This window comes from Urocampus carinirostris, chromosome 20, assembly GCF_059441175.1.
Source record: "Urocampus carinirostris isolate Australia breed hairy pipefish chromosome 20, RoL_Ucar_1.0, whole genome shotgun sequence".
NCBI classification, from domain to species: Eukaryota; Metazoa; Chordata; class Actinopteri; order Syngnathiformes; family Syngnathidae; genus Urocampus; species Urocampus carinirostris.
In genome coordinates this window covers 17,457,397-17,479,475 of record NC_142368.1, presented here as the reverse complement: position 1 = coordinate 17,479,475, position 22,079 = coordinate 17,457,397, and the positions used below count along the sequence as shown (strand labels likewise).

Sequence of the window (22,079 nt, the reverse complement as noted above, 5' to 3'; positions counted from 1 at the left end):
TTGTTTTTACTCCCCAGGTTTTTACTACCCCTGTCTTGCATTTTTTCTCTCATTTTCCCTTTTTCCCCTTTTTTTTCCTTTGGTTTATTTTTTTCTAGCTTTTTGCAGCTTTTTATTGTTGTTGTTTTTCCTTTTTTCTCCTTTTTATTTCATTTCTTTTAATTTTATGATCTTTTCTCTTTTTGTTTGTTTTTTTTAATCGTTTTTTTTTTTACATTTTTTGCTTTATTCCCCTCTTTCTACGTCATTCCGTGCATAATATTACACGATACACCGGTAATGTATGAATTAAAGCGACAAAACAATCCAAAGAGCCTCTTGGGAGCTGAAACAGTCGGCTCCTTTTACTGAGCCGAGTCGAAAGAGCCGGATCTCGAAAAAGAGCCGGAATTTTCATCACAGTGGGTGCGGTGAAGCGCTGTCAAGCTTAAATATATATATTTTTTCACTGATGACTTCCTCGTCGAATTTACATTCCAATCAAGCTCCAATATTACAGTTGAATCAAATATCCTGAATATCAGTATAATTATATTTTAACTATTATCTTAAATCTTATAAGAGGTGGGACGAGTGTTACTTTATTTTGAAGGTTACACATTTCGTTATCCGGTTTTAGAATGAAAAATCTCCACCCGCGACTGATATTTATCAAATTGCTTAGTTGTTGTGTTTCTTGTGTAGCAATGGTACATCACCAGTTAAAAAACAAATAAACCAAGAATAAATAATGATTTAACTTTATAGAATCAAGAGTTTTTTGGTTTTTGGTTTGAACAATTTTATTGACACTGTTAACAGCAAATAAACAATGTGAGGTTTGAACAATTTTTCTCGACAATTTTAACAGCAATTAAGCATTTTCACAATTTCGTTATATCTGACAATATGACGTTTTAAAAATTGTATTCGAGAAAACCAGTAATTTAAAATAAAAAAAACGAGGCTAATATTTTTATCCCAATGCCCTCCCGTACCAGTCACCTGACGTCATTTCCGCTTTGCTTCCAACCTCAAATAGAAGCTTGCTAAGTACCGACAAAGAGCAAAAAGCGGTAAGAACTAGACGACAAGGAGGTTTTTACATCATAATGGACGTCGTAACAACTCCTATGCGGTGTTTCCGGGAGTGTCACTACGTTGAAATGTTTGTCGACGACGGCTTGGGAACAGTCACATCTCGGGAACAGGTAAGTGAAGTGGCGGCTCGGATAAGCCCTAGTGCTAGCGGCTCAAACTCAATTTACTTGGGGGCCGCCGGAGTTAGGGTCCATGAGGCTGCATTGGGTTTTTCCACAAGATGAGCACATTCTGCTATTGTCAAATATCATTATTTCCCTACACACGCAAAAAAGATAAAAGAGTAGCCGTGTTAAGAAATAATAAGATAATATTCAAATCAGTATATTTCCCTTTCGCTCTCTTTTGCTCTCTCCGACTGTTTTTCTGTCTATGTCTCTCTTTATCCAACTGTCTGTCTGTCTCTGTGTTTCTCCGTATCACGTTTTATCTCACTCTTTTCCCCCATGCTCTTTTTTTCCTCTCTATTGCTCTCCCTTTTTGCCTCCCTATTGTTATTAGCCCTGTCTGGCTGTCCGTCTGTCTCTCTTTTTTCCAACTCTCTGTTTCACTCTCTGGAGCTATCTGCTTCTCTGTCTATGTCTCTGTCTCTCTGGATCTCTCTCTCTGGATCTCTCTGTCTGGATCTCTCTCTCTGGATCTCTCTCTCTGGATCTCTCTGTCTGTCTATGTCTCTCTCTCTCTGGATCTCTCTGTCTGTCTATGTCTCTCTCTCTCTGGATCTCTCTGTCTGTCTATGTCTCTCTCTCTCTCTGGATCTCTCTCTCTCTCTCTCTCTGGATCTCTCTGTCTGTCTATGTCTCTCTCTCTCTGGATCTCTCTGTCTGTCTATGTCTCTCTCTCTCGCTCTGGATCTCTCTGTCTGTCTATGTCTCTCTCTCTCTCTCTCTCTCTGGATCTCTCTGTCTGTCTATGTCTCTCTGGATCTCTCTCTCTCTCTGGATCTCTCTGTCTGTGTCTCTCTCTCTGGATCTCTCTCTCTGTCTGTCTATGTCTCTCTCTCTCTGGATCTCTCTGTCTGTCTATGTCTCTCTCTCTCTCTCTGGATCTCTCTGTCTGTCTATGTCTCTCTCTCTCTGGATCTCTCTGTCTGTCTATGTCCCTCTCTCTCGCTCTGGATCTCTCTGTCTGTCTATGTCTCTCTCTGGATCTCTCTCTCGCTCTGGATCTCTCTGTCTGTCTATGTCTCTCTCTGGATCTCTCTCTCTCTCTGGATCTCTCTGTCTGTCTATGTCTCTCTCTGGATCTCTCTCTGTCTGTATATGTCTCTCTCTCTCTCTGTCTGTCTATGTCTCTCTCTCTCTGGATCTCTCTCTGTCTGTCTATGTCTCTCTCTCTCTGGATCTCTCTGTCTGTCTATGTCTCTCTCTCTCTCTCTGGATCTCTCTCTGTCTGTCTATGTCTCTCTCTCTCTGGATCTCTCTGTCTGTCTATGTCTCTCTCTCTCGCTCTGGATCTCTCTGTCTGTCTATGTCTCTCTCTCTCTGGATCTCTCTCTCTTTCTCTCTCTCTCTCTCTCTCTCTGGACCTTTCTGTCTGTCTATGTCTCTCTCTGGATCTCTCTCTCTCTGGATCTCTCTCTGTCTGTCTATGTCTCTCTCTCTCTCTCTGTCTGTCTATGTCTCTCTCTCTCTGGATCTCTCTGTCTATCTCTCTCTCTCATATTGGATCTCTGTTGCTCTTTCTGTCTTTCTTTTGCTCTCTTTTCTTTTGCTTTTTCTCATTTGCTTCCTCCTCCGTGGTAGAAAGTAGGCGAAAAAAAGCGATACAACTATTTTCTCATCCGCATCAACAAGCTTCCTTATTCCACCTTCATTTCAAATGAAACGACTCGCCTCTTCTTTACACCTTACACCAACCGTATTGAAGGGATGCACGAGATATTAAACTATAAAAATATCAACGTTTTTAGCACGTTGGAGATACAGTATAGTATGTTTACACACCGAAGAGGAAGGGGATTTTTTTCTTCGGTGCGGATGCTGGGTTAGCTCCCACAGCGCCACACACCCGTAGTGGCGGAAAGAAGCACTACAGTACTGTCCTGAACTCGGGGGAAAAAAAAGGTCCACACAACACAGTCTAAGAATTGAATTTTTTTTTCCCTTTGGGTAATTTGGAATGGTGAACGTCATTGAGTATTTAACTTCAAAGTGACAATAGTAAGGATGAAAAACAAAACTAAATAGAAAAGAAAGAAAAAGACACCTAAAGGGACTATATGATAATAAGGCACAAGGTGTTTTTGCACAAGTATCAAAACGCTTAATTCTATGATTCGCAAACTCAGGGAAACGTTTTCGTAAAACATAAAAATAAAAAGCAAACACACTTTAAGTTTCAGGTTCTGAAGAGGTTATTTGAGTGGAGATTCCTGTTTGTGTGCTATTTTGTGAGATGGCAGTTTGCATAAACTAATGTGGAAAGTATTTTTATGTTTTTGTTCTTGGTTTCAAATGAACTAAAGTACAAGGGGGTTGAAATATTGAATCCAAACAATGTACATAACTGTAGGTGCTACCCTTTACAGCAACATTCTACTATTTTTAATGAGTGGCTCCAGTGAATGCAGATCATATGTTTTGGTCAAATTGTGAATTTTGGCTCTATGTTCTCCCTGTTGCAACAGAAAAGGGTCGAACGCAGCATTGAAGAAGTCATCAACGTTTACAAGCAATTCCACAGCATACCACAGTATGTACCCTGATGTTTGTGAACATTTCCCAACCTCAACGTTTCATAAAAAAAAGTAAGAAGGGAATTTCCGATTTCAAATTGCGTGTAACCCTAGTTCTACCACCATCATAATGCATTGTCCCCACCTGCTGGGCATTTTGAGTTGGTTCACTCAGCTTTGAGCGCTGTATTGTCAAAATCAACCAGCGTACCTAGTTTCCGCCTCTAAATTGCATAATGAAAACATAGAGAAAATTACACAAGCATATTAAGTGTCGTTTTTGTCAATTTATTGTTAATTCACTTCCATGGTCTCATGACAAAGGATGCTTCTCGTACTTGCTGTGAATTTCATTCCCTTCGTGACAAAACTTCATATCCAAGAAACTTAAACAACTGCAAATGACGTCCAAAGCAATGAAAGCCGACAATAAGCACTGGATTTAATCAGCCCTGGAAAGAGTATAGAATGGATTATTCCAAAAGATGACAAGACAACTGAATGATTCAAATATTCCAAAGGATGCAGTTAAGAAATTGAGAACTTCCCGAAAGAAAGAGTTGGAATATGATGAGAAAGAAATTAAAGAACCAACAAAGGATTTCTGGGATTTAAGGATGAAGAATTATAATATGGAAGAGAATGGTGAAATCCTACCCCGTAAGGTACAAAATTTGAGCATTATTCTCAACCTTAACCAAAAGTCAGACAGCCGCTCAACGGACGATATCTCAACTCCGATTGAAACATGACTGTAAATGAAGACCTTGTCGTGTCCCGCAGACTATTGTCATTCAGAGCAAAATGAAGACCTTCAGTTTTGCTTCAAATTTCAAATAAGTTGGTGAAGTCAGAGCTGAATTGGCCTCCCAAGAAGACACAAATTTGGCTGACATCTCCAAGCAAGGTTTTGGAGAAAGTGCTCAAAATGTAGGTTCAACAAGCCGTGGCATACGAGACAAACCTAAATGTTGGTCCACAGTCTCCTACAAGAACAGAGGTGATGCCATTCCCAGCCGAACTGCAAGAAAACACAGGGTGTGGGCTCTAGTCATAGGCTCTCACTTAAGCCCCTTTTCCAACACGATTCTGGCCTTCCTCGCCTCGCCTGGCCTGGTGTCGCTCGGCCTCTCCCCGGGTACCTTTCCAAATGTAGGTCGGTGCTGCGTCTTGACGTCATTTCAGTGTCATATTTGGCGCAAATCTTCAGCGCGAACCAGAAGCACAATCACTCAGACAAGCGACAATGGATGTTAATGTACTTGATAGCAACAAGGTTACAGTTTGTGGATTTGTTCATCATCGATTGGTTAGGAGTTAGGAAACACGGCACCTCTTCAGAAGACCAAGGTGCTACATTTCGTGCAACAAACGTGCAACGCTGTTTTAAAAGCAGCAAGGAGGACAAACTGAACCTTCTTTTCTCTACTACCCTCTCTAAATAGTCACTGGTCAGTAGTGCCCCAACGTAGCTCCAGTCCGGGGTATAGAACCTCAACAGAGAGGGTACCTAAGGCTGGGCTCCCAGGGACATAGAACGGGTTACTTTTTTATAATGGAAAACCAAAAAGATGCAAAGTGAGGCAAGGAAGGCCAGAACCGTGTCGTGGAGATGGGGCATAAGTCTTGTCAGGTCCTCATGGCTCTTCCAATCACGTCCAATCCCATCTTGTCCATCAATTTACATTTTAAAGTGCGGATGTGTCGTTTTAACTATCCTTAAAAAGCTGAAGGTTAAATATTTTCTCTATTAAATAGGTTTGTTAAAAATTCATGAAATGTGCTGATGTATAATTTGACAAACGCATTGAAAATTCAAAATATGTTTGCTCCGCAGGCCGAACTTACTGCGGGAACAACACTATCAGTATCTCAAGAAGGGATTACGGCACTTATCAGACTCTTATGAGGTACGACTGATAGAATTTAGGGATGAGGCCAGCTTGAGCCTTTGAAAGCCGATGACATCAGGCAGGGACTTTTTCTTGTTATTGATATGTAATATCTAGTGTCTCCATCTGGTTTTTGTAGTGTCTAGATGCAAGCAGACCATGGCTTTGCTTCTGGATTCTTCACAGTCTGGAGTTACTTGAGGAGCCTGTTCCTGCTGCCGTGGCATCCGAGTGAGTCACACGCACACTCAGGTTTACGCTGTTGTACACCAAGCGTTCGATCCCTCACACTCCTAATTTAGCAGCCCACCAATGCACTGGGGGGTCTCTTTTTCAGTCTCCCATATAATCACGTGCCGTAATGACTGCACACTTAACCTTACATACAGCTGGCTGGCCCTGGTTTCTGTTACCATGACAACCTGTGTTAAAGCTTCCCTACAAAAGCTTTCATTGCATCCATGTTCAAGACATCGTCGCATAATCTATTTTATTCATCTGAATCCCAATGCAGCTTTACTTGCCTTTTGACAATACAGTTATTACAAATGCTTGAAATCCTTAAAATGCTTGAAATCAAAGTGTTTAAGAATTAAAAACTGCTTACATTTTGGGTAAAATTCTTGTAAATGTTTGAGATTGTTGTCATGTTTCTCAAGATTACTTTAAAATTACACTGACGCTGCTCTCTGTGGCTTCGCAAGAGCTGGCATTAGTTTTTATGAAGCGTCATTGCTTCCTACAGGTGGCGCCTAAGAGTACATGTGCATGCTGCACCTAAACAGAGTTCTATGAGTATTACTGCAAGGATTATTTATGAATTGTGGAGATTTACTATTGGCCATGTGATAGATTATGGTAGTGTCCTAGTAGTTAACTGTAAAGCAAAGAATTTCCTGCAACTGAAAATGTAAGCTACATATTACTGTCATCTACACATCTATTTGCAATTTCCTCACGATTTCAAATTCATGTCTTGGTAAATGTACATATAAAATTGAAAATCAGTGACTCTGCAATATGCATGATTCACACCAGATTTCTTCTTTTAATGGTACTGGAGAATTCGCAAAATTGGGTTTAAAATTCTTTAAGAGTGTTTGAATGTGGCTATGATAGAAAAAGGAACGTGCTTCTTAAATGTGGTACCTCTGGTCGACAGTGATTTGCACCAATGGTCCTCTGTACCAGTGCGAAATATTTTTCAGCAATGCAATGGATGGACAATTGTTGATTCCTTTTTTTTTTTTTTGTTATTTTTTACTTCAATCACTTCAAAACCGTTCATTGAAATTGGTTACAAAAATAAGATTGTAGTGTTCAACTTGGAACAGAAACGAGTGCCGCTAGAGTAATGCACTTCCCTCTTGTTCTTTTCTTATCTTCTGCGCAGCCATCCCTCTTGTGTCGCTTTGCTTTCTGATGTCTCTCGCCCTCTGTGGGAATTTATGCTCCATTACACAAAAAAAATAAACACAAAATTGGTTCAATCCCTGCCTCGATTGCTTCCAGCTGGTCAGTAATGCAGAAAGGAGGGCGACATGGGAGATGCTTGGGTGCTTCCGACTTGACTTTTTAATATGGGGCTTGTGTCCCTCACTCTTCCACCTTCCTCTTTGCTTTGCAATGGAACAAGACTTTCTTCATCTTATCATGAACATGCTTTGCTTGCTTATTGGCATCCAGCCTTAGTTTTTACCATGTGTGATCTGTTGGATTTGGTTATGTAACTTTATCTGCCTGACGTTTGGTTTCTCGGCTCTTCTTAATAGAGGGGTACCACGTTCCAATTTTGAATTCCAGGGGCACTGCCCAAAATGTCCGTGTGACGTTGTAGATGCATGTTTGTCAGAACAGCCCCAATACTTCCAGATCCTTCAGGAACTCAAAGCAGATCTCATCCACTGCCCTGCTATAGAAAATATTCCGAGGCACTTTGATCCCAGAGTCCCACGACTCTACTTCCTCAAGAAGAGAAGGGTTGAAGTATTCCCACTTACTCACAAAATCCAGAGTTCAGGCCAATGTTGTCCTAGTGACACCTTTATCCTTTAACACTGTGTTCCTTATGGACAATCCATGACGAGCACAGAAGGCACAATGGGGAGAAATTGGAAAATTGGCCATGAGAGTTTGTAGTACAGTATTCAGCGTCGTGTTGCTGTCGGAAGGAGGGTTGTATACGACTTCATGAGCAAAGGAGCAACCGTCAAGACGTTGCGATTCACAATCTGCTTTTAAAAAGAAGCGGAATAACTCAGCCTGTTGTAACGCAGTGGAGTTGCAAAGTTTTATCGATAACGCATTTTACTCATTACAGAGAAAAGTTATTGCATTCCCAGGATGTGTCATGATAAGGAATTTCTGGAGATGAGGAGTTGCCACATCAATAATCAGGATTGACAAAAAATTGTCAATTATTTTCCCACCTGCATTACATGCTTCTATGATCAGGGTTCCTGCGGATCCTTAAAGTCTTGTAATGCATTGAAATTATTACTCTAAAATCAAGGCCTTATATTGTCATTAGAATGTCTTGAATCCAGTTTCGAATAGTCTTAAAAATGTGAACACATTGAGGTGCACCAATGAGAAAAAATACTCCACACACACACTCACACACTTTAAGTCAGCGGTGTCAAACTCATTTTAACCCGGGGGCCACACGATAGAACAAACATTCTGTCGGGGGCCGGACTAGTAGATTAAAGAGAAAGAAAAAGAGAGATAAAGAAATAAGAGTACGAGGAAGGGAAAAGGAGTGAGGGCGGGACAAAGAAAGGAAAAAGGGAGAGCGGGAGAGCGCGGGAGAAACAAAAGAGATAAAAAGAGAAGTTGTGAGAGAGGGGGAAAAGAAAGGGAGTGGAAGAAAGAAATCCAAAGAGAAATAGAAAGACCGAAGGAGAGAAAAGAGAAAAGGAAGCGCAAAGGGTAGGAAGAGGGAAAGAGAAAAAAGGAAAAAATGAAGTTAGAGGCAAAAAAAGACTCAGAGAGAGAAAGAGACAAGGGAAGAGAGAGGGAGAGAGAAAAAGAGAGATAAATACAAGTACAGTGTCTTTGTGAGAGTCACCTGGCTTTGGCAACATCAAGTGGACATATTTCAACTTGGAGCTTGTTTTTCTCTTGCGCTTCTCTGAGCGTTGTCTCGCGGGGCGGATTCAATCCCTTATCGGGCCTGATTTGCCCCGCGGGCCGCCTGTTTGACACCTGTGCTTTAAGCCATGGGTGTTTTTTCAGCTGGGGGCCACATGCTACAAAACAATTCTCACAGGGTCCGAACAAAAAGGTTTGAGGGAACGAAAAAGGAATAGAAGGATAAAAAGAGAATGAAAACAAGGGGGACACTGTAAGAGAGAGAGGAAAATATTAGAGAGACTGAAAAACCGAGGAAGAGGAAGAAATGGAGAGAGAACAATAGAGAGAGCAATAGGAAAAAAAGAGAGAAAGAAAGAAACTAAAAAGGAAAGAGTAAGCGAGAAAAAGATAAATAGAATATGCAAAGAGAAAATGACAGAGAGAAAGAGAGAGGAAAAAAATGAGCCGGAGAATGAAAGAGAGAAAAAAGAAGGAAAGGTCAAAAGAGAAAAAGGAACTAAAGAGAAAAGGAGAGGGTGATAAATAATAAGATAAATAATAGAGGAAGGAAGAAAGAGAAAAGGAGAGAAAAAAGCAAGAGAAATGCATAGAGCGAGAGAATGAAAAGGATAAAGAGAGAGAGAGCAACAGAGAGAGAGAGACAGATAAGGAGAGCGAGAGATGCCACTTCTGTTGCTTTGCGAGTGGTGCTTGGCTTGAGTGACATCAAGTGGACACATTTAAAAGTACAGCTCATTTTTGTCTTGCGGGCTGGATTAAACCCCTTGGCGGGCCTGATCTGGACCACGGGCCAATACAGCAGCAGAGCAGATACTTGTCTCTTTGCTTTGCTTCAATTTTTAAGATTTCATCGCATTTAAAGTGAATGCAAATTGAATAAACTGTAAAAGACAAATATCGCTTCTTTGCTTCAAGTTCTCAGCTGTGATAAGAAAGACGAGTACACAGTAAAGGGAGCTATGAATGGGAAAAAGACTATACTCGCTGATGTGAAAAATATTTGCGATTAATAGAAATATTACCGATTAGTCGAATATGGCAATATGCGACAACCCTAACGTTGAATTATTTCTATAACAGTGTGTGTCAATTCCTGGCCCGATGTCAGAGCCCAACGGGGGGATTCGGAGGCGGACCCTTACAGCACGCCCACCTGGCACCCACATACGCCGCTGTCAATGCTCTTTGCATTATTGGCACGGAGGAAGCCTACAATGTCATTGACAGGTAGGCTGGTCGTAGCCGCTTTAGACACACATTCGGTTCTAGCATATCATTTTTTTCCCCTTATTCCAGGGAGAAGCTTTTGGATTTCCTATGGTCAGTGAAGCAGCCGGATGGCTCCTTTGTGATGCATGTGGGAGGAGAGGTGGATGTCAGGTAAGGGGTTTCTGTCATTATATATATATATATATATACATACCGTAAATTCCGGACTACAAGCCGCTACTTTTTTCCCAAACTTTCAACCCTGCGGCTTATTCAGTGATGCGGCCAATTTATGTCATTTTTCTAACGGCCGCCAGCGGGGCTCGAGTACAAAAGGTAAGATTTAGACTGCAACTTCTTAGCTTATGCACAAATTAAATCAGCGTAGACATATTCTTATCATGCAAATTGCAAAAAGAAAGGCACATGATGCAACTTCCAAGCTAAACGCAATCGAGCAGTCCGATATAGAAAGAAACAGAGCTACCACATGTGACCTATACTTTGCGACCGTGACGGTAGCGTGTCTTTGAACAAAAGGTAGAGCGTGGGACAACGTCTATATGACAAAGTCTCTTTCCCATACTGAAGGAAGACGACTTTGATGACGTCAGTTATTAGCAGGGATCAGAATTTTCCGCGGATCCGCGGATTTCCGCTGTTTTTGAACCCCAAAGGCATTCCGACTTTTTCACTTTTTCTCTTGCGTAGCAAACAAATTCAAAATCCGACTGTCTCACTCTTTCCTTTATTGCTCTGGCGCACCCTGGCGGCCGTTAGAAAAATTGGCCGCATTGTTGGGGGGGTCTGGGGGGGCTCCGCCCTGCTTTATTCCTGGACCCTGGCTATTTCAGCTGAAAATAAAAATCTCCATTCTGATACCTGTATTAGGAAGAAGATAAGGACGGGTTACCGTGCTTACCACAAGCACGGTATGTTTTTTTAACAGACCTGTTTACTGTGTTGCGAGCGTGTTGCTAGTAGCGTTTTGCTACCCTTCACAGGCACGGTTTGGGATGAAAGTTATAATATTATTATTAAAGCTTTGAAAACTCTCTCGGTGTACCGTCTTTCTTTGTAAATATGTGTAACCATGTATACTATGTATTTGCAACTGTATATTTTTGTAATGTATTCATTTGAGACACTTATTCTGAAATGTTTTGAACAAGCAAATGAAAAAGAAGGGGCGGGGCAAATGCGGGCTGACGGGAAGTGGAGTAAAGGTGAGACGTGTTTGTGGACGCGGCCGACAATAGTGGATATATATTTTTCCCACTCTTACCTTTGGAAATATACACTTTTTTTACTTGGATTACTTTCAACGGGCACTTGGACTCTGCAGGTCTGCATTAAATCTTAAGTACCGGTAACATTTTCCTTTCTTTTTGCCGGCTGTTTGTTGGACTGTATCGGGTATGGGTTAATTTCGTGTTTGTATTACATATTTTGAATGTGGGCGCATGCGGCTAAAATACAGGTGCGGATTGTGTATGTACAAAATCGGTTTTCCTCCCGGAATGTGGTGGGTGCGGCTTATAATCAGGTGCGCTCTATAGTCCGGAATTTACGGTGTGTGTGTGTGTGTGTGTATATATATATATATATATATATATATATATAAAAAAAGAGGCATGTAGAACATATGACCTGCAGGCTAGATCCGTCCAATTGGATGATTAATACATTTCTCAGTATGTTTAAAAGAAGAAGCGAGTCTAGGTCAATGGTTCCCAAGCTTTTGCAGGCTGGCGTCCACCTTGGCTCCCCAGTGTATTCCTAGCCATTTTTTTATACGGCGTGAAGGGCGCAAATGCCGCTTTGATGGAGGTTTATTTACCTCTCAGTCCTTTTGTAGATGCACCTTCTTTTTCTTGTAATCCTTTTTACATGCCGTGACCCTTTTTAAGGTGCTGGTACAAATGACTTGTGTTTCTTCTGGACCTAGCAACAACACAAAAGTAAATTCTGGAACGGGCGTTTTCTTCTGTGTCATGTCCGCTTCATCAAAACCAAAAGAGGTCCATACAATTGATGCACCGCCCTTCTTCGGTGCAAGCTTTGTTTCCTTCTCGTTTGTTGACTCTGGGACTATGTTTACGGAGTCCGCCATGACACTCAATGAGCTCACGGTTTATTGGCCTGTGCTATTATTAAAACTTGCCTCTGATTGGTCGGCGCTTTTTGAACAGTAACAGTTGTGGTTGGCCAAAACACCATCACTCACTTCAAAACCTTGAAAAAAAACGCAGTGCTTTGCGGTTTCACAACCGCACTACGTTTAATCTTCTGACTTCGACTTCGGACAGCAGCCCCCCTACTGCCAGTTTCTCACTTTGGGAACCACTGATTTAGGTCATTTCTATCAAAAGTTATGTTTTTTTTTTTTTTTTATTAAATACAAACCAAATGCTCTCTCCCGATCACTAGAGGGCAGTGTAATATTTGTAAAGCGTGGTGAGTTGCTTTAGCATTCACTTAATTGTTAAAAAAAACCAGTTAACACATTTAGATAGTTAGATACTTTATTCATCCCCGTAGGAAAATTCACACTTCCAGCAGTATCCTTGTGTTGAAAAATAAAAAAATAAAATAAAAGATATAGAATAAAAAAATTGTATTTAAATAGTGCTACGGAAAATACACACTGTAATGAAAATAGGGCAATATGCAAATGTAGGGTGGGGTTTAACGCCAAACATGAAAATATTTTCTACATTGTTTGTGAATAAAAGTATTGTGTTTAGAAAAAATCCCTTGTCACCCTTGATTACGCCAATGTAGGGTAGGTTACTAATGGCGACTGAACGATCTAGCAGAATACTGAAAAACAAAGCTAAAAAATTGGAGTTGGCCGCAGAACAGAAAGTCTGGATCTGACCCCAGAGCCCAACTGAGTTAGAATAGAATAGAATAGAACAGAATGTGCCTTTATTGTCATTGTTACAACATGGGATATATTCTGACAACGAAATTGGACGACTCCAGTTCCACATTTTACAGAGAGGATAAGGAAACAAAGACATCCCTGCTTTATAACATACTTGTGCCACAAAATGATGGCCGGGCACGTTGATGGAAGATCACACCTTTATGAACAATCAATATTTGCTAACATACAAGCCTGGAATACCCTGTTCCTGGAAAATTGTACTAGTTTTCACGGTTTTGATGAGTGACATGAAATAAATCATTCTTAAATGTCAGAAGTTAATCGTGGAAATGACGTCTATTGGTGTAATGACATTTCTCCCGCTTCTCTTTTTGTTATCTGAAAACTCACAAATGCCAATTATATACAGGGGGGGGTTGTCTCTGGGCATGTAAATGATTCGTTCTGATTGCTCTAGAATCCAATATTCTTTGTCCAATGTTATTATTGCATGCAGGGAAAAGTAGTCAGTAGTAGTCTGTGTTGAGCACAGTACTTTAAAAAAAGTAATGAGTTATAGTTACTCACTACTTTTTCCAAAAAGTACCTTGAGTTGGTAACTGGATTACTCTATAGTGAAGGTAACTAGTTACCAAGGAAAGTAACTTTTTCCGTTACTTTACAAAGAAGTTGTTGTATGTCAAAGAAATTTAAATTTTCAGGATTCAAGTCAGTTGAAAGGAGAACAGACAAGTACCGTATTTTCCGCACTATAAGGCGCACCTAAAAGCCTTTATTTTTTTCAAAAGCTGACCATACGCCTTATAATACAGTGCACCTTATTTATGGATCAGTATTAATTCGCAAAGTCTTGCAACTAAGGCAAGCAGCCGCCGACTCGATTTCCCCCCGAACGCCAAGTAGTCAGCGGTGTATGCTGGGATTTATTTACCGGCGTTTCATTGGCTAACCAATGTGTCAATCATCATTTGAATGGATTACTATTGGCTAAAGTTATTCGGAGGTCAAGGGGAGGATCCTTTTTATCATTTACAGGCTGGCATTGGCTTGAACGGCAAAACAAAGCCTGCACTTGGCCCAAAAAGACGTGTCAATCATCAGTTGAATCGATCACTATTGGCTAAAGTTATTCGGAGGTCAAGACGCGGATCCTTTTTGTCATTTACAGGCTGGCATTGGCTTAAACAGCAAAACAAAGCCTGCAATTGGCCGAAAAAGATGAATGCGTATAGCATGTGGCTGACGGCATACAGAAAGCATTTTTTTACTATTTTGTATTTGTAAGTATTTTATTCTTCTGGATTTACTAAACTCACGGATATAAGAGGACCACGGCTGCACATTATTATGAACACAACGACTTCGGTGAGCTACTCCGGCTTTCTATATTATCCCTGTATCTTGTTTCAGACTGAACTCGATGTTTCTGTGATAAGCGGTGCAGATAATGGATGGAATGGAGTGTCTATTTTTAAATGAGACTCAATTCCAAGTGTTTATTGTCATATATACAGTAAAGGTGCGAGCGAAAAAGAAAATAGAAACTAAGGAATGGATGGCATTTCTTGAATCCCAATACTTTAACCTTCCGAATGATGGAACGATGCATTTGAGTGACATCGTACGGACACCGCATCCGCACGTGTTCTCGACACGTATTTGCGTCTTTGCAAGCTTTGGGAATGTTAAGGGGGTAATAAGTTGGACTGAACTATCTGACTGTTTTGTCGACGTTCCCATTGTAGCGCCTTATAATCCGGTGCGTCTTATGTATGTCAAAAATAGGACCAAAAACCATTTTTTCAGGGTGCGCCCTATAACCCGGTGCGCCTTATAGTGCGGAAAATACGGTAGTTGTTATTGAACCATGTAATATTTATTAGACCTCACCAGGGTTGGGTAGGATTACTTTAACTTAATTACTTTCAATTACTTTTGGATTACTCCAATACCAAATATGCTAATAAAAGACAAAAGAAACTAAATATGAATAAAATGACTAAATTTTGTGCAGGCTTGGGGAGTAACGGAATACATGGAACGGCAAAAATGATGTTGGCAAGCTGTTTGGATTTATTTTCATTTTGTTTCTGTCGCATTTGATGTTCGTTTTGCCGGAGATCAAAGCCAGGAGAGAAAGCTTACCACGTGTTGTGAGTCATCATTTTATTCATATTTAGTTTCTTTTGTCTTTTATTAGCATATTTGCTATTGGAGTAATCCAAAAGTAATTGAAAGTAATCCAGTTAAAGTAACCCTACCCAACCCTGGACCTCACCAGCAACAGATGATCCTACACTTGAAATGCAACAACAAAAAACAGCAAAAGGTTTAATAAAATATAAAGTGAGTTTAATGAATTGAATCTAATTCTCACAACCTGAGACAACTGGTCAAGTAGACATATGCTACTGTACTTCAAATATTTCGTTAAACGACATAAAGTGAGTTTTTCTCTCTAGAATAAATCACAATCAGTAGTCAGACAACTGCTTAAATAGACATATACTACATTACTTCAAGTATTTTCACACAAAATAAGTAAACAGTTCAACAATATATAGTGTTTAACACTTCAGTGTAAAAAAAAAATTAAACTCTCACAGCCTGAGACAACTAGTCAAGTAGAAAGCTGCAACTGAACTTAAAATATTTTGCTCACAAAAGTCAACAGTATAACAATATAATGTGACTTTCTAATCCCTCTCTATGTAATGTGATGTGCTTAATGAAATAAGAACTACATTACCCATAAAACTACACTGTTATTAGGCATGTTTACAATTGTATGGTATGGTTTACTTGCGAGTCACACAAAAGTAAACACCCTTCCAAGCCAACATTTATTCAAAGTAAAGCCCCGCTTTTGACTGTCTGTAATGGTACTAGCGGAAAATATAATTAGTCAGATGACCCTGTTACTGGAAAAAATAACTGGTTACATAACTGTGTTATTTATAACGGCATTATTCCCAACACTGGTAGTGTTCGTGTCCAAATTACTGTGCAAACGAAAGCCATTTCCCTTTATTTCAATGTACCCTTTTTACAGGAGCGCTTATTGTGCAGCCTCAGTAGCATCGCTAACCAATATCATCTCACCCAAACTGTTCGAGAACACCACAAATTGGATCGTCAGGTAAGCGAGGTCATTATTCTATTTTTTAATCAATTTGTGAACAATCCCCACACCTACATGTTTGATTTTGCAGTTGTCAGAACTGGGAAGGAGGCTTGAGCGGGGTACCTGGTCTTGAGGCCCACGGCGGGTACACGTTCTGCGGCACAGCCGCACTGGTTATCCTCGGAAAAGAGCACATGCTGGATCTCAAATCCTTACTGGTGAGGAATTTGCCAATTAATTGTGTTTGTAAGATTTACCGTAAATTCCGGACTACAAGCAGATACTTGTCTGCTAGATTTTCAATACTGCAGCTTCAAATATAGTGCGGTACTGAGGAAAAGCATCTCTCTAAACAAAACACTGCGGTGATGTCTGGAAACATGTATGACGCCCTTCAAGGGGAATGAGTCCATATTTTTGCCAACATTATTTATAAAATGCACAACAAGAGAAAAAAAATGGAAGGTATGAGAGTATTTTAATCAATATTTAGAAACTACTCTCGATATCACCCACAAATCAAGTCCTTTACACTCCAAAATGAACAGAGTGGAAGTTATCCATCAAAAACGCTACAGTTCTCTTTCCGTATCATCGGCTTCAATGTCAGGTCGTTAAAGATTCCTTTAATCCTCGGAAAACGACAAGTGAATGTAATTCGGTCTAGTACTGCGACATCCGCCAATGACGGCACAAAAAGGTGAATTCCATGTCTGTGTTGCAATTTGGCACTATTCTCCACAGTATGGTTCCTCTAGCGCTCTCATCTGGAAATAAACAGCACACTTTTTTTTTTTATACGTTGTCGTTTTTATCGCCATCTTGGTTGGTCACATGTTTCAAAAACATGACATAAACATCTCAGAGCAGAACTGAACAAACGATGCAGCTAAAAATTGAAGCAGGTGTGCCGGGGCACAGTGCTGTTGGCATTTTGCAGCCAACAGCGTCGACGGCAATTCCCCACGCAGTTGCCGCCATGTTTGCCGGGCTATATGTATGAAATAGACTCGAATTAGTTCATTTTTATGGCAGTTTAATCTAGATATATAGATAGATAGATAACTTTATTCATCGCCGTAGGGAAATTCACACTTCCAGCAGTATCCAGTAATCTAGGGCTGCAACTAACAATTATTTTTGATATCGATGAATTGATCGATCATTCTTTCGATTAATCGATGATTTTTTTTTTTTTTTTTTAAAGTGTTGACATAGCCAAACTGCGTGTGAATTTTTAAAAAATGGCAGAATTCATGTTAGTTTATAGCAGCCATTGACACAAAAAGATTGTAGATCATAAATAGTAAACTGATTAAAATAGGACAAAGTATGTGCTAGCAGCAAGATAGCGACTTTATTTTGGGCAACAACAACAAAAGATTAATTGGATTTTTAATTGGATTTCTTCCTTTGAAGGTAGTGGAAAAGTTTATAACTTGTCCTTCAAAGTGCTTGAATTTGGCTATGAAGAAGGCGTATGAACCCTGCAGACGAAAGTGGTCCTACAACTCTAACTCCACAGCAAGATCCAATGCACGTATTTGCATTGACTTAGCATGCTTAGCGCCTCATAAATCGACCAATACGACGAATCGATGAGGTCATTAGTTGCCAACGCTTTTAAGAATCAATTTGAATCGATTCGTTGTTGCAGCCCTTGCGTAATCCTGCAGTTTAGAATCCGGTGCAGCTAGTACAAAGGCAACATTTATTAAATCTGAGCTTGCAGTTTTTAACCAGGCACACTCTGCTCTACCAAAATTGCGGTACATAAGGTTATTCTGCGCCTTTCTCATCCCGTGTGGTCTGCAGAGGTGGGTCGTCAGCAGGCAGATGCGATTCGAAGGGGGTTTCCAGGGCCGCTGCAACAAACTGGTGGATGGTTGCTACTCCTACTGGCAGGCTGGATTATTACCACTCCTCCACAGGGCCTTCTTTAAAGAAGGTAAGGGCGCTATGCCTCAAATTTACAGCCGACCAGATCAAACTCGATGATTTTTAACAGGGGAGACCGAGCTGAGTCATCATCGGTGGATGTTCGAGCAACAAGCTCTGCAAGAATACATCCTCCTCTGCTGCCAGAACCCAAGCGGCGGGCTTCTAGATAAGCCTGGCAAGTCAGTGTGACACACAATTTATTAATAGCGTAACACTCTCATCCTCATCTGCTTGACAACGCGTCCATGTCCCAACTGCAGATCCAGAGACTTTTACCATACCTGTTACTGCCTGAGCGGCCTTTCCATAGCGCAGCATTTTGGGAATCCAGACAGCCATCAGGAGATGGTCCTTGGAAAGGAACAGAACCGATTGGTAAGCCCCCCGTGCGCCGTCCTAAGGGTTGAGGCGGAAACAACTGCTAGCACGAAACCCTAAGTAGACCTTATGCCATCAGTAACTGACTTACCCTTCTCATTGATAAATAAAAGGTACTGATAAAATAATGACACCCAAAAGTCAATCTATTGCATTAGTTCTCTTTAACCATTTGGAGAATGATAGTTTTGGGCTCTTTAGGACGGTAACTCAAATTTTGTCCCCAACGGAAAAAAAACTTTGCAAGTGCTACTAACATGAAGTAATCGGAGTTGGGACACACGGAAACAGAAGGGTTTTTTTTTTTGTTTTGTTTTTTTTTTTTTTGCAAGAATGCAGATGAGTGTAGCACAGCCATTTTAGCTGAAAAATAGGCAAGACAATGGGTTGAAGCCTTACCTGGTACCTTGTTAAATTTGAAATCTGAAAAACGAAAACATTGTATTTGACTAGCGCCGCAACAACTAATCGATAAAATTGATTATTAAAAGCGTTGGCAACTAATTAGCTTACCGATTTGTTGTATCATGTAATTTATGAGCCATTAATTATGTTAAATCAATGCAAATAAGAGTGCACACTAATCCGTTGTGACTCTGGGAGTTTTAGTGTCGCTTTGGTCCTGCAGAGGGACAAAATATCTTACTTTTTTGGGGAATCCTAAATATTGGACTTTGCCACATTACTAACTAAATAGCTATTAAAGTTTCAGAATTCAAGGGAATAGAAAGTGCTGTAGAAGTACAGAAAAAAAAAGTAAAGTAAAAATAATTTGTTCGTTCAACTTTAATTTGGCCACTAGGCTCATTTAGATACATATATAGCATATGTTGTGTTCATTTTAAGGCTTACTTAGGCTTTTAATCTTTTGTAGCCCCTGACAATTTTTAGTTTTTTGGTCCAATATGGCTCTTTCAACATTTTGGGTTGCTGACCGCTGTCCCAGACTAGTGAAGCATAAAAGCAATTATGAAAATATGGGGCTAAATCCCACCTCATCGAATGTATCAGTATAATTTCCCACCTTGCTAGTCTGCTGTACGACTGTATGGAGCATTTCCAATTGGGTACACTTAGTCCGTCAGTCCATAAGAACAGAACTTCACAGGTTTGGTTGGACAGCTTTTAACGACTAGGGTTGCGAAGTTGATCCTGTGGTGTGCCTGGTGGCGCCCATCCCTCTCCAAACCAACATATATTTCCACCCGGGCTCGAACCAGGGACATTTCGCGTATTAGGCTAATGTGCTACAGAAATATTACAAACACTACCACAAAAATACATCTACACTCGTAATACCACCCAAAACACTACGAATACAGACACTCCCCTACTGACGACCGTTCGACTTACGAAAAACGGTAGATACGAACATTTTTTTTCAGGATACCGAAAAATTATTTTGCTGTAAGTTAGCTTTTGTACAGGAAATTACTGTAGTGCTTCTTTCCGTCGCTCCCGGCGTGTGGTGGCGCTGTGAAAGTTCTCAGCAAAAATAAATCGGCTTCCTCATCCTAGTTAGTGTGTGTACATTCTATACTGCATCTCCAACACGCTAAGAACTTTGACATCTTTACTGTTTAATATCTGGTGCATCCATTCAATAAGGTTGGTGTAAAGTGAAGAGGCGAGCCGTTTGTTTTTCAATGAAAGTGGAATAAGAAAGCTTGATGCGGTTGAGAAAATGGTCAGAACGCTTTTTTCGGCCACTTTTTACCACGAAGGAGGAAGTCGCCTAACTTTTGAAGCATATCTTCCAAAAGTAAGTTAAACTTATTTTTATAGAGCCTATTATTTTATGAAATTTTTATTAATTAATACAAAACAATATAAGTTACTTATACAAGCCTTAAACATACTTATACAAACCATTATCATACAAAATATAGCACTGAAGCAACTTACAAACCATTGTCTTGAACCTATATCGTTTGTATGTAGGGCAGCGTCTGTATAGGACTACAATAATACTCCGAAACTCACAAAAAATTGGAGGTTCTACGTTTTTACTCAAGCAAATTGATCAGCATTTGTTTAACCTACCTGCCAATGTGGATGGGAGGCATTAGCCCCTGAGAAGTCAAAATTGATTGTAGAATGCTTGGCATAAGCACATGTGGTTTCACATAAAGAAATCATGTAGTGTCAAGCTGACATTTTCAATATCCAGTTCCTTTACTAGCACGTCGGGGTAGCGACAACAGAAAAGTCCTATGCTTCCTCTTTGAGTGTTTACTTGTTAGTGCCTCCCTGTCATTGACTTTCACAGTCTGATTTGCAACGCTGTGGTAATCATGGGGGTCTTTTTTTTGGCTCTTCCATAGGCACCCACTCATCCCGTTTACAACATCTGCCCGGAGAAGGTGGCTCAGGCTTTCCGGCATTTTCACCAGCTGTCCGTCCCGATGGAAAACGCCTCCACTAAGCGGCAGCCATAGTGTAGAGGAAGAAGTGAGACTGGCTTGCTCGTTGTAGCGCATAATGTAATCATTAACTGGAAACATAGTTCAAGCAGGTAAACGCAACAACATTTCTACATGACTGATAACGCAGCAACATTTTTCAGGATTATAATAATAAATTGTACAACACTTTAAACGTTTTTAAGTCGGCTTTTTTCAAGTTAATGTAAAAGTCAACCTACGATGTGATTGAGAGTTGTTGTAGGGCAGGGTTGTCAAACTCAGTTTGGCTCCGGAAGTGGTGGTTCTACACTAAATGACTCCCTGGGCGAGACCCCCCTGAGCGCCCCCAATAATTAACATGAATACAAGCGGTAGATGTAATTTGCAATGGCACAAATGCCTAAAAAATTGCGATTAATATCAAAGAACGCTTAAATAATGAATACAAATAAACTACATAAAAATGGCAAACATCCGAAAATGCTTAATTAATAAATACATATAATTTCCATCTGTTTATTTTCCAAACAGATGCCCATCCCCCAACTGTCCCTCACAACAAGCGGTCAGGGCTAAACCAATTCACCTGAGTGACCTCAATCGATTTTTTTATGCCATATTTTATCAATTTCACACAATTCAGAAAAATGCAGCGGTTGGCCTGCATTTCCAAATTTAGGAATAATGTGCACTTTTTGGGAAGACAGGAGCTCCGAACTTATTATTTTATGTATAGTAATACCAATTACCGTAAAATCTTTTCATATATTTCCCATACATAGGGCGCACTGTACTGTAAGCTGCTACAGTAGGAACAGCAACAAAAGTCAGGTAGGTCAGTCAATCTTTATTAACCCCTTAAGGACTGTTGAGAAGCAAATACTTGTCTCAGACGGGTACGATGTCACCCGTCACTGAAATCAGTTATGCCACATATCATTAGAAAGCTCGGATTCAAGATATGCTGACCATTTTAAAATATACTCATCACAGAATCATCGCCATGATTCTGAAACAAGATACCCGAAAACTATAAAGTCGGGGTAACTCACCAAAGACGTCGCCATCCCATTTGATGATAATGCGCAACCATAGCCTCCCTACATCCGCGAGCCTGGTGAATCCAACCGTGTAGGAAATTTCCGTACTCCAAAACACACAATAATGCCGACAAATATTTTTTTTAAAAACGCCCAAAAGCATCTCTGCATCAATGGAGGTTGCCAGCTGTCTATTTAGCCCCATAATTCCCGTTTACATATAAACAGACCAGTAAAATTATTTTCTCTCTGCTGTAGACTTAACCTAACTTGTGATTCACATCTTTTTCGGCAAATTGCAGGCTTTTGTTTTACCTCGCTTTTGTCTATAGAAACTTTTAAAG

The 22,079-nt window shown here is 40.3% G+C and overlaps 1 protein-coding gene across 1 annotated transcript; it reads left to right on the top strand.

The window, feature by feature from the left end:
- Positions 1-990: 990 nt before the first annotated feature.
- On the top strand, positions 991-20,890 carry fntb (farnesyltransferase, CAAX box, subunit beta). The gene is made up of 12 exons (XM_088325740.1): positions 991-1,190; positions 3,710-3,774; positions 5,595-5,667; positions 5,789-5,880; positions 9,826-9,972; positions 10,042-10,125; positions 15,900-15,986; positions 16,060-16,189; positions 17,787-17,919; positions 17,980-18,091; positions 18,173-18,287; positions 20,615-20,890. Exons 1-12 carry the CDS (start codon positions 1,092-1,094, stop codon positions 20,726-20,728), a joined length of 1,251 nt encoding a protein of 416 aa, XP_088181866.1. The 5' UTR covers positions 991-1,091; the 3' UTR covers positions 20,729-20,890.
- Positions 20,891-22,079: the final 1,189 nt, after the last annotated feature.

Coding starts and splice junctions, on each gene's coding strand:
- fntb (XM_088325740.1), top strand. CDS start 1,092: ATGGACGTCGTAACAACTCCTATGCGGTGTTTCCGGGAGTGTCACTAC. Junction 1,191..3,709: donor CAGTCACATCTCGGGAACAG/GTAAGTGAAGTG, acceptor CTGTTGCAACAG/AAAAGGGTCGAACGCAGCAT. Junction 10,126..15,899: donor GGAGGAGAGGTGGATGTCAG/GTAAGGGGTTTC, acceptor CCCTTTTTACAG/GAGCGCTTATTGTGCAGCCT.